Raw genomic sequence first — 13,828 nt, forward strand, 5'->3', positions numbered from 1 at the left:
ATTCTTAATTTTGCTTCTTCTAATTCTTCTTAACAAGGCTTTTACATCTCAAATTTGAAAGTTGTTATCAAGCTGGTTCTGCCACGTACTATTTATTAAATGCCATTTAATCCTAAATCCTTGGATTTGTGTCACAGACTTGTTCCTGGGCTTTTCTGTATCCTACGGGGTTTAGACACTTCAGGCAAGTTCCTCAATTGCTTCTCCTCATTTAGGATTTACAAGTAATTGATCCTTTTTTCTTTCATATCTTCTGAATTTCTCTCCTGTTTTATACTAATCTTTTTCCTAAATATAATCCTGTGTGGGTATGATTCTGATGTTAAGGATCAGAGGCATAAAATACCCTTGTCAATTTGAAATATTAAATAAAACACTGTTAGATTTCTCACTTTCCCAGAGCCATGCATTATTCAACTACATTATTTACAAATTCTTAAGATTCTTATATGTAGAAATGAATTTTCAAGCTTTGTATTGGCCCTCTTCTAGAAATGTAATATTTAAACCTAGCTAGCTAGACCTTGTGCTGAGAAATTTAGTTTTTTTTATTGGTGGGGCAGTTTAGGTATTGATAGTTGTATAACATGTAAATTAGTGTGTTTCATTTCTATCTTCACAATTTTGCTTTCAGGAACCTACTTTCATTTTTTATCTACTGGATAATCATTTCTTAGAAGAATTATAGGGTTATGAGAAAGATTTGCATATATTAAATGTGACAGTACTTTTAAAATCCTGTCTTTCTAAAAAATTAACAAAGAAATTTGTTTATGATTTGCGTAAATTTTTTCTTTACAAGCTGTTTTTAAGTAAGCCACATTTGATGGACTTTAATTATGTTATTTGTTCTGATAAAGATCCCTTTGAAGGATAAATTGTTGGTTTGAAAATAAACTCAGGGCTGGGGTTGTGGCTCAGTGGTAGAGTGCTTGCCTAGCACATGTGAGGCCCTGGGTTCGATCCTCAGCACCACATAAAAATAAATAAATAAAATAAAGGTATTGTGTCCAACTACAACTAAAAAATAAATATTTAATTTTAAAAAACTCAAACTTATGTATAGAGTACCAAGTATTTTTGTGATTTTTCTTGTTTTTTTTTTGGTATATGTGCTTTAGGGGTGAATGTTCCTGAAATTCCTTGTATCCCAATGTTAAGGCATCTTTATATGAAGTGGGTAAGACTCACTAAACCACAGCCGTTTAAAGACTTTCTTTGCATCAGCTTAAGAACTTTTGTCATGAGGAACTGTGCAGGTAATGATACACAGTTATGGTAGAAGTAAACATATGCTATTCTGAAAACATTCTATAGCAATTCATAGCTACATTTGTTATAAAATTATATGATGCTGTTACTGTTTGTTTTATTATTCATCTTCTGGAGAAATGTATTTCTTATTTTAACTACATTAGAGACAAGATTTGTGTTTGATTTTAGCAAAAACCAAAAGAGAAAACAGCAGCAAAAAAGGCGACTATCTCTGTGTATACCTTATAAGCACTTTTTACATTTGCTGTTTTATTTTAATAATTTCAATCTGCTTGCTTCGTCTCTCTCTCTCTGGTTCCCAATCATCTGCATGTAAAGAACTGTGTAACCTAGTCTACTTTAAGCCTTGTTTTTATATTACCTGAAGAGAATCCTGTGGTGTCCCTAGTGCCCTAGAATATCAAGTGGTAATTACTGTGCTTCAAAGTTCATAATAATCAGGGCCCCTTTTGATATCCTTTTCTAACTGTTTTTACATAACTTCCTTTCTGGTCATATCTGCCTATTCACTGTCCAACACAACTGTACAGCTTTCAGTGCCTGTTTGTTATCTGACCCAACTGTATGACTTTCACCTCAGTGTCTTTCTTTATACTATATTATTTTTTTTCAAACCTGAAGCATATACTACTTCTTTACTTACATATATCCTTCAGGGTTTGTCTTTTCCAGCCTAATTTTCTCCCCATTCTTTTTTTTTTTTTTTTTTTTTTTTTTAATGAAATGTAGCGGATCTTATTCTGGGACTTGATATTTTCTGCTTTTTGTACTTTTGTAATTTTCATGTTCTATTTCTCTGTCAATTTCAGGCTCTTTGATGGACAGGACCATGTCTTTTGTGGTCTTCCATAGTACCTAATATAAAACTAGTCACATGAAGAAATATTTAAATGGTTGAGCTCTTTACTTGAGGGAAGGATCAAGTTTTCATCTTGGTTTCTTCCTCTTTGTTATTTTGAGCTCAAAATTATTCAGAATTTGGGGTATTCACAAGAACTACTGCATATATCTCCATTGTTACTGAAAATCTTAATGCTTAATAAATATTTTTAACAGATTGACTTTGTAATAAGAACTACAGATTGCAGAACTATAGTTTGGCTTTCCTTTTAAGACATAGAATTTATAAGTTCATTTGTTTGTTTCTAGGGCCCACAAATTCCTTGAAATATGTCCCTTTAGTAACAGGCTTAGCATCTGCCCGAAACTTGGAACACTTAGAAATGGTTCGAGTTCCTTTCCTTGGAGGTCTTATCCAACATGTAGTTGAAGACAGTTGGAGATCAGGTATTCGTTTTCTTCAGTTACTCATTATTTTAAAAATGAATTTTGCTTTTTTTTTTTTTAAGCTTCTCTTACAAGTCTTTTGGAAAGAAAATACTTGTCACTAATTGCACTTTCTGGTGTATTTGATGGAGAATACATGTCTAGGAGCATTGGCTAATGTTCATTTCTTTTTAATGCATGTTCAGCTTTCTCAAACATTAGAGTGAAAGGGCATGTGTTTTTGACTTGTTATTATTTAGTTAATATATTTCCAGTTATATTTTCTTAGAATATTGAAAATATGGAATATTTTCTTAGAAATGTTGACAGGGGTTCTTGTGCTCTTTGGTTATGAGAGATATTTTATGAGTTGGACACCCTACGCCTACAAAAGTACTTGGGAATTACTGATGTTGATGTCCAATTTTTTTTTAGTACTTTATGATATGTAAAATGCTTCCATGCCTATCATTGGATATTATCAGATCCATCCATTATATGATTTTTTTTATTGTTAGAAGAAAATATACAGCATTTATATGTTTATTTTTCAGTGTAGGGAAGATCGCCTCAAACAAGATGCACATTCAGAAAGCATACTACTGAGACACTTGGTTTTATGGTAAACATTGTACAGAACATTAGAACACAAATAAAAACCTGACTCTAGTATATGATGGCTTTTAAAAGAAAAAAATTCACTCTTTAGATCCCTTAACTGCAGCTAAATAATGATAAGTAACAGAAATGCTTTATGCTAATCTTATCATTGCAAGAGAAAGAGATTTTTCTGGATAGATATATAATTAGAAACTAAAACTTCAAATATCTAAAATAAAATGGAAAGTCCTCAAGCACTATTGGTAACAAATACACATTGTAATTAATACCTCTAAAAATATAATGAAGAGTACCATATTACATGCATAGACATTCAGTCACTTAATAAAGTCCAGTATAAGTATACTTAGTTTCATTGAGTTAAAGGAATGGAATAGGTTCCCTTCAGACCAACAGCATTATTTTTATTCATGGTTAAAATTATTAGGGTAAAATTCAGAAGGGAAAAGAAGTCCATAGTCCATTCACTAGAGAAAAGTCCCAGAGAGAGATGTCAAAAGCTGAGCTTATATATAAAGCTTCTGAAAGAGAAGTAGACGTCTAGTTAGTATTTGAGGATGACCCTCCCTCTTATTTGCCCAGGAAGTTGGTACTTCTGTAATTCCATATGGATCATAGAACTGAATGTGAAAAGCCAAAACTTATATTTTTTAGAGTGTCATACTTAACTTCAGTAGGCAAAGATTTCTTAAACAGGATACCACAAAGCACATACCATTAAAAGAAAGTTGATCCTGGACCAAATTTAGATTAAAATTTTTTTGTATCAAAGGCATGATTAAGAGTAAAAAGCTAAGCTATAGATTGGGAAAAGCTTATCACAATACAGAGCACAGATAATGGATTTGTATTGAGAATAAATAAGGAAGTCCTGAAATTAATAAGAAAAAGGTGAGTAGCTCAATAGGATAGAAATAAGAAAAGACTTGAGTAGAAAATCCTTTACACTGAAAATATCTGTAAACATGAAAAAGTGGTAAATTACACTGAAAGTTAGAGAAATGCAAATTAAAACCACAATGTAGCTCACACTAAAAAAAAAAAAAAAAAGAGTAGTATTGTTACTGTAACAGGGCCTTTCATATATATAGCTGATGAAAGTGTAAATTGATACAGCTTCTTTATAACATATACTGTTTGGCAATTTCTAGTAACATTGATCCTACACATAACAACAGTTGTATTCCTGGCTTTAAACCTAATAGAAATGTATTCACTTGTTCATCAGAAGATATTTACAAGATTGTTCTTAGAACCACTGTTCCTAACAACTCAAATTCCTTGTAGCAGTAAAATGGGTAATTACAATATGGCCATAGAATACTATGCAGCGATACTAGTGAACAAACCCATAGCTACTGGCAAGAGATAACTTTCATGAACAAAATATTTAGTTAAAGAAACCAGACCAAAAAGTGTGCATACTTGCTGATTTTATTTATAAGAGTTCAAAATAGATAAATCATTGAGCTACACAATAATTTGTGTTCCCAACCCACCCCCACCCCCTTTTTTTTTTTGGTATGTTGATACGTTTTAAAAACGTGAAAAACAGTTGAAGGGCTCTTATTCCTTGATATATTAGATATTGAAAATTCAAACAGAAAATGTCAAAGTTACTTCTTATCTCATGAGCTTGTAGGTTTCTTAAAATTCTTACTCAGTTTAAATCTTTTGGAGTTTTCAGATGCCATCAGTTTTCAGATGTATCTTCTCTAAGATATGAGTATGTTTTAATTTCTTTTTAGGGAACAACTAGTAGTTGTAATTTATGTTGAGATACTAATTTGAATATAAAAACAAATGATTAATTATTGTGTAATATTTGTACAAAAGCTTTACTGAAAGTACTGTGTCAAAAGAAATGCTTATTTTGTTCTTTTTCTCCTTTAACTAGGTGGTTTTAGAAATTTGCACACTATTGTTTTGGGAGCTTGCAAAAATGCTCTTGAAGTAGATCTCGGTTACCTCATCATCACTGCTGCCCGTAGGTGTGTTTCCTGTTTCCTTTGTGTTTTTTGTCTTAGAATTATGTTTTTTTCTGTTTTTGGTGGTAGTGGGATATGAATGTATGCGTTGTGTATTAAGTGTAATAATGCCTTGTTTAGATTTAAAATATAAGAAGTTATTAATATAACAGATGATTATCCCTTAATTTTAGCTTAAATTATCCCTTAGTTTAGCCTTAATTTTAGAACTGTTGACTGGTTAATCCAGACCCAGCCAGCTCTGGGAAGGTGTGGTGTAATGGTCTCATATCGGAGTAGAGCAGTTAACTTATCTTGAAGTACCTGAGTCCAACAGAAGTTGGCACTGAAACTCTGGTGTCTGAAGCCCTCTCAGAACCATCAACTCAATCTGAGGATGGTTTTCTGAATTATTTATTTGGTAATAATATCTGCTATTCAGAAATCAGTGTTGTAATTGGCTTTTGAAATAAAATCTTCATGTTTTAAGTCACATCTTATATCACTTTATACTACATTTACTGTTTTCTATTTTTCAGATATCTACTTTGCTTTTAATTTTATATTTCCTTTAACTTGAATTAACTACTCTTTATTTTATAACATGTTCATTTTTCATCAATAGAATATTGATTATTAGTATAATGTTTCTAAATTTAAGTAGGTATTGTTGTCTGCTAGAGTAGTATATATAAATGAAACAGTAACAGCTAGCAGCATAAGAAAAAAAAAACTGTTAAAGAAATACCAGCACTATGTGCAAACTGTTACTTTAATTAGGCTTAAGAAATCACATAGAAAGTATATAGTTCATTGTTGTGTAATGTATAGTGTAATATACTGCCTCAGATGCCCTTAAACTTTGCAAATACTCTTATAATAGAAAATCTCTTGATCGTTTCTTTCTAGGTTACATGAAGTTCGGATCCAGCCCTCTCTAACCAAAGATGGTGTCTTTTCTGCCTTAAAGATGGCAGAATTGGAGTTTCCCCAGTTTGAAACACTTCATCTTGGATATGTAGATGAGTTTTTGCTGCAGAGTAAGACTCTCTCACTTTATCCCTAGGATTCCTATAGGAAACTTACTGGAAAATCTGAATAGGGATGTGCCAAGTTTTTTTGATATAACTTAAAATCTTAGGCACTTTAATTCTTAGAAAAGAAACTTTTAACTCAAAATATCAGTGATTTTTCTTCCATATTGTCTCAGATGTTAGCATATTATTGAAAATGTGGTGATTAACAGTACACCAAAATGATCTTTATCTAGATTATATATTGTCTCCACTTTACTGCCCAAGTTTCTTTTCCATTCTGCTTCATTTTTTTCACAGAATGTCATCCTTGGTTCCATTTGTTGAATTCGATCTGCCATGATTCTTAAAGCTTTTGATGGTCCTCTCAGACGAGGTCCCATTCCCTGCCCATACTCTTCATTTCCATAATAAGCCTTCTGTGGTTCTGGATTTTCCAGATAGTATGAACACATAATGGTCAGTATTCATTTAATGATAATTGCTGTTTGCTTGTTCACAGCATTTTTTAGTATGCTACAGTTGGGAAATCATTCCTTTGAGTTCAAATGTGTATCAGTCAATCCATTATTCAAACTTTTTTCCATATGATATTAATAAGACATGTAAAAAAATTTCCACCACCCAACATGTTTTTAGTTTTACAGGATTAGTTTCTTCTCCGTGTAATTAGCAACAATTCTTGGACTCTCAGTCATACCAGATGGTATTTTTTTCTTTTAATCTAATTGTATTATAGAAGAACATAAGAAGGCTTAATTTCTCTGATCAGGACAGTGCAGATCAAAAACATGACTTCTCATTTTTTACTTGTAATATATATCAAAGTAGTAGTTTGAGGGTTTTTTTCCTTTCTTTTTCTGTTTTGGTTTGGCTTTTTTGTCATTTGGTTGTTTCAGTGTGGCAGTTCTCATTAGTTTATTTGCAGATTATTTAAAAACATCCTGTTATCCTTTTGAAGCCAATGTAATACAGAAATCACATTAAATCTGTATAGCTTTGAAAGTAGTCAGCCTTTTTCAAAACAGCTTTAAAATGCTAAGAGCAGTTTCATAAAACATTTATGTATTTGATATGAAGTATTTTGGTTTATGAACAATGAAGGTAGTATTCCCTATATTTTCACAGTATCTGTGAAGTAACTTACAAATTAACTTAGGCATTAATAATTCTATAAATTTGTTTTCTGTTTTTTCAAAAGCTCAAAACTTGAAAAATTTTATACCCTCAGGGTGGCCACCTGTAGGTCTCCTGAAGGGTTATCTTTGAGTGGTATGTGTGTGGGCTTCCGGAGATAGGTACATATTTAATATCCAGATAATCAGTTGTTTCCCTGTAGTGTTTCTTTCCCCCTAATCACAAATTTTTAATAGCATGAAAACACTTTACCTGCTTGTCTACCATTATCTAATGCTTTTCAATATGACTTATTTCATAATCTCTTTCATATTTAGCAGTCTCTTAGTGTTAACCTTTTTTATAAGCCATTTTCTTCTTCCTCACTACAGTTCAGCTCTTTCTTCCATGTACCTGCTGACTTCTGTTCTACCAACGAATGCCTAGGGTTCTCTGTTTCAGATAGTTACTGGAGAAGAGGTCAGAGCTCACCCATTCTCATTTACTTCATCTTCCCCTTCTCAATAATTTTTTGAAACATCTCTTCAAGGGGTGCAGGGCATTGTAGCCTCTGTAAACCCTGAGCCACTGTCTCTGACAAAAATCTAAAAATCTCACCTTTCTCTCCTAACATGTATGAATGACAAGAAAAGGGAATGCTGTGTATCAGTAATAAAGAGAAATGACTGGGATAGCTGACTTGCTGACATGGGTTGAGATCCTGATGATAGTGTGGGAGAAAAATCATTGACCCAAAGATGAATAGTAGAGAAGGTTCTTTGTTTACATGGGTTTATTAACTCAGAGCTCCATATGAAGATGTTAAGGATGTAAAACTCAGTAAATACTTAAGAAGGAACATTTTCTTGAGTCCTAGGGCTGGAAGACAGATGGAGTTAGGACCTGCCAGTTATTAATCATGGGACCTCATCAAGTAACTTAAATCCATGTTTTTTTTTTTTTCATTTTTAAAATGGGAGATAAGAGTAGCTCTGAGAAATTAATGAAAAAAATGGTATATACGTTTACAACAATCTGCTGCCTAGGCATATTTAGTAAGTGTAGCTTTTACTTTTAGCTGTTCTTTTGAGCTGTAGAGAGAGAGGAAAAAACATAAATGAATTGCAGATGGTATTATTAGGGTTTGGAGGAATTGTGGTAAGCAGGAAACCTCATGAGTAGGAGAGGGTGATAATGGTAAAGGACTGAAGGCGTGACATGGATTTGTCTTGTTAGGCTGTAGCATTTATGTACATACTACTTGGGAACAGTGTCTGTTCAAGATTTATGCCATCTTAAGGAAAAAGGTAAATTTTATTTCAAGTCTAAAGGGCAGGAATAAGATCCTTATGAGGAGGTTAATGTTTGACTAAATTACAAAGAATGGATTAAGGTGAAATCTTTAAGAAATGCCAGCAGATACCAAAGTTGGCCACTAGTAGGAGAGAATATAAACTGTATGAAAGCAAAATAGGAAGAATTTGGAGTAAAGCATATTCCAAGCAAAAGGTATAAACCGTTTTTTAATACTCAAAGTGGCTTCACCACTGCAAGAGTTTTCTTTGGGCTGAGAGTCAGTTGACCATAAGGACTGGGGGAAGCATTTATTCAGCTCTTAGATCCGCAGCACAGTGTTGAACACTGAAGATATAACTGAACTAACTAAACAGTCCCATTTGTCCTTCAAGGAGCTCTCAAGTCATGTGAACCATCTTAGAGAGTGAAAGGAAGGCAGATGGAAGAAATGGTGATAAAAAGGCAAGGCCTTTTGTGATTACAAGTGGTATGATCTAGGATGGAGAATCCTTTTTTATTTACACCCACCCCTGCTTGTTTGTGACTCAGACCATACTAACTAGAGCCCAGCAATGTGTTCCTGAGTTAGAAGTCCACTTTAGGGAATATGTAGATATTTACTAACAGTGCTGTGGGCTCTTAAACTGAAACCAAATTCTCAAGAGTTTTTCCTTCTCAACACATGTATTCACCACACTCCACAAACATAATTCTTACAATTTGAGGGAATTTCAGTTTTAGGACTTTATTTCCCTTGTTACAATAAAACCAAAACTTCACAATGGTATGAACCAATACAGTTGTACTTTAAGAATTTTTGCTCTGTCTTCTAAACAATTTAAGATTTTTTTTTAACTACCTACCCTTGAATTGTAAAATCTAAATTCTTGTTTCGTATAAGAAAGGCTACCATATGCTCAGAATAGCTAATTTAAAGTTATACCTGAATCCAAACCTGATGATGAAAGTATGAAACAGAATGATGGAGACCAGTCACACTGAAGGCTGAGATACAAAACTAGCAGCAATCATGACATTTTCAAGAATTTTAACTTTCTCTGAAATTTCTCTCTCTCTAGGCAGAATGGCTAATGCAGATTTGGTGAAATATGGTTTGGCTGATGTGGTAGAAAATCCTGGCATCATCACTGATATAGGGATGAAGGCAGTCAATGAAGTGTTTTCCTGTATCAAGTATCTGGCAATTTACAATTGCCCTCATCTACATAACCCATTCAATTGGATCTCAGGTACTGTAGGCTTAGAAATGCTATATTGATAAGTGAAATAATATGTGACTTTGTTCTCTTTATGATTATATTCCTAATGTAAAAAATTTATATGAATTGTATATTCAAGATCTGGGAACCTTTGATAATTGAGTTGGAAATATATTCAATGCTTCTTTAAACTTTCTAAGTTCTTTTCCTTGAAATTTGCACTGTTCAGGTTATAAATTCAAGTTACCTAATCTTTAAATGCACTTCTTTGGTTGACACACATAAAAGTAAAGTTACAAATGATAACCTAGGATGTTAAAGTTTTTTTCTCTAAATTACTTTCAAAATGGCACATCATTTGAAAGGACAAAGTAGGTGTGGTGTGTATAGCTAAAAACTATAATTAGGTGACATCATCAACCTGAGGTAAAATTTTTTGTTGAGTAGAAATCCTATTCTTATTTCAGACCTCTGCTCCCCTGTCTGCAGAAGAGTGACTTTTCTATATATTTATTTCTAATGGCAGGAATTCATTTTCCTTTCTGAAAGTATGCTACTACTTGTTATTTTAGATGCCCTTCTTAAATACCTAAATTCACAAACCTTTAAATAAATTTAGAGCTAGAGAAAGTTTTTCTTGTGAAATCAACTTTAAGCAAACAAAGTACCTCACTGACACTTAGAAAAAAGCCTCCTCCTCTTCTGTGGAGTCAGTCACCTTGCAGGGATCTGTGTCTTCTCACAAAGCTACTGTCAAGCCTGTTTTGGGGTGGCCTCTTCTGAGAGTGTTCACTAGAACAACCTGTATGCACCTGCCAGAAGTTAAATTCTGTCAATGGCCCAGCTGGACCAAGAAGTTATTGGGAATATGAACTTTAGGATATAGCAAGTATAGATCACTTTAAAAAAATAACATTTATTGGGTTTTTGGTTTGTTTGTTTTCTTAAATACAGAAGAGTATAAAGAAGAAAACAAAACAAAAAAAATGGCCTATAATCCCATCACTCAGAACTTCTGTTAACACTTAAAAAATAAAAGTAATATATGCACTTGATAAATTTCAAACAGTACAGAAAGGTACAAAATGAAAAGTCACCTCTTCTCAAGGTAACCATCATCAACAGTTTCTTATATATGCTTCTGGGCAAGTTAGTTTGTACATATTACAGCCTAAATGTGTAAAGTTTTAGAAAATGACTTATGTATACAAAAGGATCTTACTATGTATACATTGTCCTCTACCTTATTTTTTGCATTAAGTATAATTCAGAGAGCTATCCATATGAGCAAGCATATTCAACTCTTTTTCAGTCTTTAGAAATAGCTGCATGATATTCTGTTAAACAAATGTGCCATGATTTCCTTATTTAGTGTCCTTTAGTGTCCTATCGTTGAAATGCATGTAGATTGTTAAGTGGGTCACAATTAAATTGGGGTTGACTTGGCTTCAAGTTAATACTTACCAGGCCATCAAGTTCTCAAAACAGAATTAGGTGCAGGAACATCATGATAATATGAGTTCTCGTATTTTAGGAATCATGAAATAAGGGAAAAGTTGGAAAAGAATTTGAAAGTCTTTGTGACCTCTCACAAAATTCATCAATAATCGGAAAAGTTACTTAAATTCTCTCTTGTCCTGTCATTTCTTCAACAGACCACTCAAGATGGACTCGACTGGTTGATATCAACCTTGTCCGGTGCCATGCTTTGAAGCTGGACTCCTTTGGCCAATTTATTGAATTGTTGCCTAGCCTGGAATTTATTTCACTAGACCAAATGTTTCGTGAACCACCCAAAGTAAGCACCTTTTTTAAAATATTTTTTCTTTTGGTTGTTAATCGAGCCCTGTGCCTCACACGTATTAGGCAAGTGCTCTACCACTGAGCCATAACCTCAGCCCCCAAATAAGCATCTTTTAAATTAGGGTTTTTATGTATTTATTTTAATACTCAAGGAAAAAAATAGAATAACTTGTGAATTTTTCTTTTAAACCTTTTTAATAAAATGCCCTTCTGTTGTTACTTTTCACTGTCAGCCTCAAAGAAGGCATAAAATTTATTATAATGTATGGCCTATTACTGTTCTTTTCATTGAATATTAAGTGTGTCTGGAGAAAGGAAAGAAAAAAAAATCAGTGTAAGCTATTTCTATCAGTTGTATGAACTAAAGGTAAAGAGAGGCTAGAAATTTAGGCTAAGATAGGTTTTATTACTTAGAGGTATTTGTTGGGAGATTAAATCAAGAATGCAAAGTCTAAAGGATTAAGAACTTATTTTGAAAATGTTTTACTTTGCTGCTATCTCTTCTATTAAGTTTCATATCCTGGGAAATCTGAAGTTGCTCAGTTGTTATTTTAAAACTGCTTAACAGAACTCTATACTTTTCACAGTAATACAAACATAATCCTCCAACAAATTCTGTTCTCCCCTGTCAGTTACTAATGGTTACAGTTCTGCTATTGAAACAGTGCAGTACAGTGGGGGAAATTCAAGATTTGAAGTCAGAATGCTCTAGCACTTAACTGCTCCGCTCCTAGGCTATAGTACAAATGTCCCATTGTGTACCTTGTCCTTTCAATCAGTCTAGGAATGCTTTATCTTGTTTGAAGTGTTGTGAGCCTTAAATGCATATGTGAAAGCATTTCATAAATGCATGCTACCTAAATGCTAGTACTTACATAAAGATGAAATGAAGGCATATTAGAAGTGAAGTGTTGTATATTAACCCAAATTGATAAACACGTGGTTTGGTTTTGCCTTAGGGCTGTGCTCGAGTTGGTCTGAGTGCAGGCACAGGAATTGGGGTTTCCTCAGCCCTTGTTAGCAACCAGAACTCCAATAATGACAATGATAATAATGCCCAAAACAACAATGCCAACATCCATGACAATAATCACCATCACCCAGATGACTCCGATGAGGAGAATGATTTTCGGCAAGACCTGCAGCCGGGGGAGCAGCAGTTTGCAGCCGACGGTAACCCAGATCTTTTGTGAGCTTCAGATAGAAATGATTTTTCCTTTGACTCCATCCCTTTCCCTTTTATCCCCTGTTTCAACTTGTCACTTTCCACATTGAGGGGAGCTAGCTAATAAGGAAGATGGGTGGTGGGGGTTGAATTTTTTCTATTTATCTGTTTTCAAATCTGGCCCTATCTGCAGAATCTAAGAGAATACTAACAGAATGGGAATGACTGGTTGGTGCCATAGGGGTTAGGATATACTGATAGCATTTTATGCTTGGTTTAACTAAGATAAAACTTTGAATATTTAGGCAAAGGAACCTCTCTTTAATATCTCCCTGACCAATGGATAAGTACATTTAGCATAAATGTAGAAGATATTTTTGGATATTCTGAGAACTCAAAAAAATAAATAACTATGTGTGCTAGATAAATTGGCATCTTTCACATACCTTTAATCAATAAGTGGTCACTACCACCTAGCAAATTAAGTACTTTAGCTAATAAAGACTTATTGGGTTTCAATTATGTAATACTCTGTCCACTTTTTAAATATTTACTGAACATCTGTTGCATTCCAACCCATGTGTTAACAGGCTCCATCTTGCCCTTCTATTGGTGAGTGAGCATGGAGTGAGATTATTTCCTTAACAGCTATTTCTGTTTCCCAGTTGACCCATAAGAATTCAAAAAGGAATTTTTTCTAGACATCTTTTTGTTGTTACCCCTTTGTAAACTGTGGTAGACCCAATAATTAATGAGATACAGGATTCCCTAATGTTAGGTAACTGCTTATGTAATGAAGGCAAACTGTGAATATACTGGTCCTGACCAAAGACTCACCGATAGGCATTGTCTTAAACCATTTATTTCTCTTCACATTTTCTCTATAGAACTGTTTTGGCTCTTATCAGAGTCACCACTACTGTTTTATCAAATCTGGTGGTCATTTCTCTACTTTTATTTTGTTTGGCATCTGAGCAGTATTGCACATTGTTGCCTACTTCTACCTTGAGATGCTTTTGTCTCTTGGCAGCTTTGGAACTATTTTTATGATTTTACCCTACTTGA

The 13,828-nt window shown here is 33.5% G+C and overlaps 1 protein-coding gene across 3 annotated transcripts in view; it reads left to right on the plus strand.

The window, feature by feature from the left end:
• The window catches only part of Fbxo38 (F-box protein 38), a 50,325-nt gene that overhangs the window by 18,846 nt on the left and 17,651 nt on the right, over window positions 1–13,828 (plus strand). For all 3 annotated transcript variants that reach the window (XM_026384377.2, XM_026384379.2, XM_026384378.2), the window contains 7 exons: window positions 1,122–1,259; window positions 2,425–2,562; window positions 5,060–5,153; window positions 6,039–6,169; window positions 9,655–9,825; window positions 11,451–11,593; window positions 12,558–12,771. In XM_026384377.2, coding sequence (XP_026240162.1) covers window positions 1,122–1,259; window positions 2,425–2,562; window positions 5,060–5,153; window positions 6,039–6,169; window positions 9,655–9,825; window positions 11,451–11,593; window positions 12,558–12,771 — 1,029 coding nt within the window. The remainder of the gene's footprint in view (window positions 1–1,121; window positions 1,260–2,424; window positions 2,563–5,059; window positions 5,154–6,038; window positions 6,170–9,654; window positions 9,826–11,450; window positions 11,594–12,557; window positions 12,772–13,828) is intronic.

Source organism: Urocitellus parryii, chromosome 1 (assembly GCF_045843805.1).
Source record: "Urocitellus parryii isolate mUroPar1 chromosome 1, mUroPar1.hap1, whole genome shotgun sequence".
Classification (NCBI taxonomy): domain Eukaryota; kingdom Metazoa; phylum Chordata; class Mammalia; order Rodentia; family Sciuridae; genus Urocitellus; species Urocitellus parryii.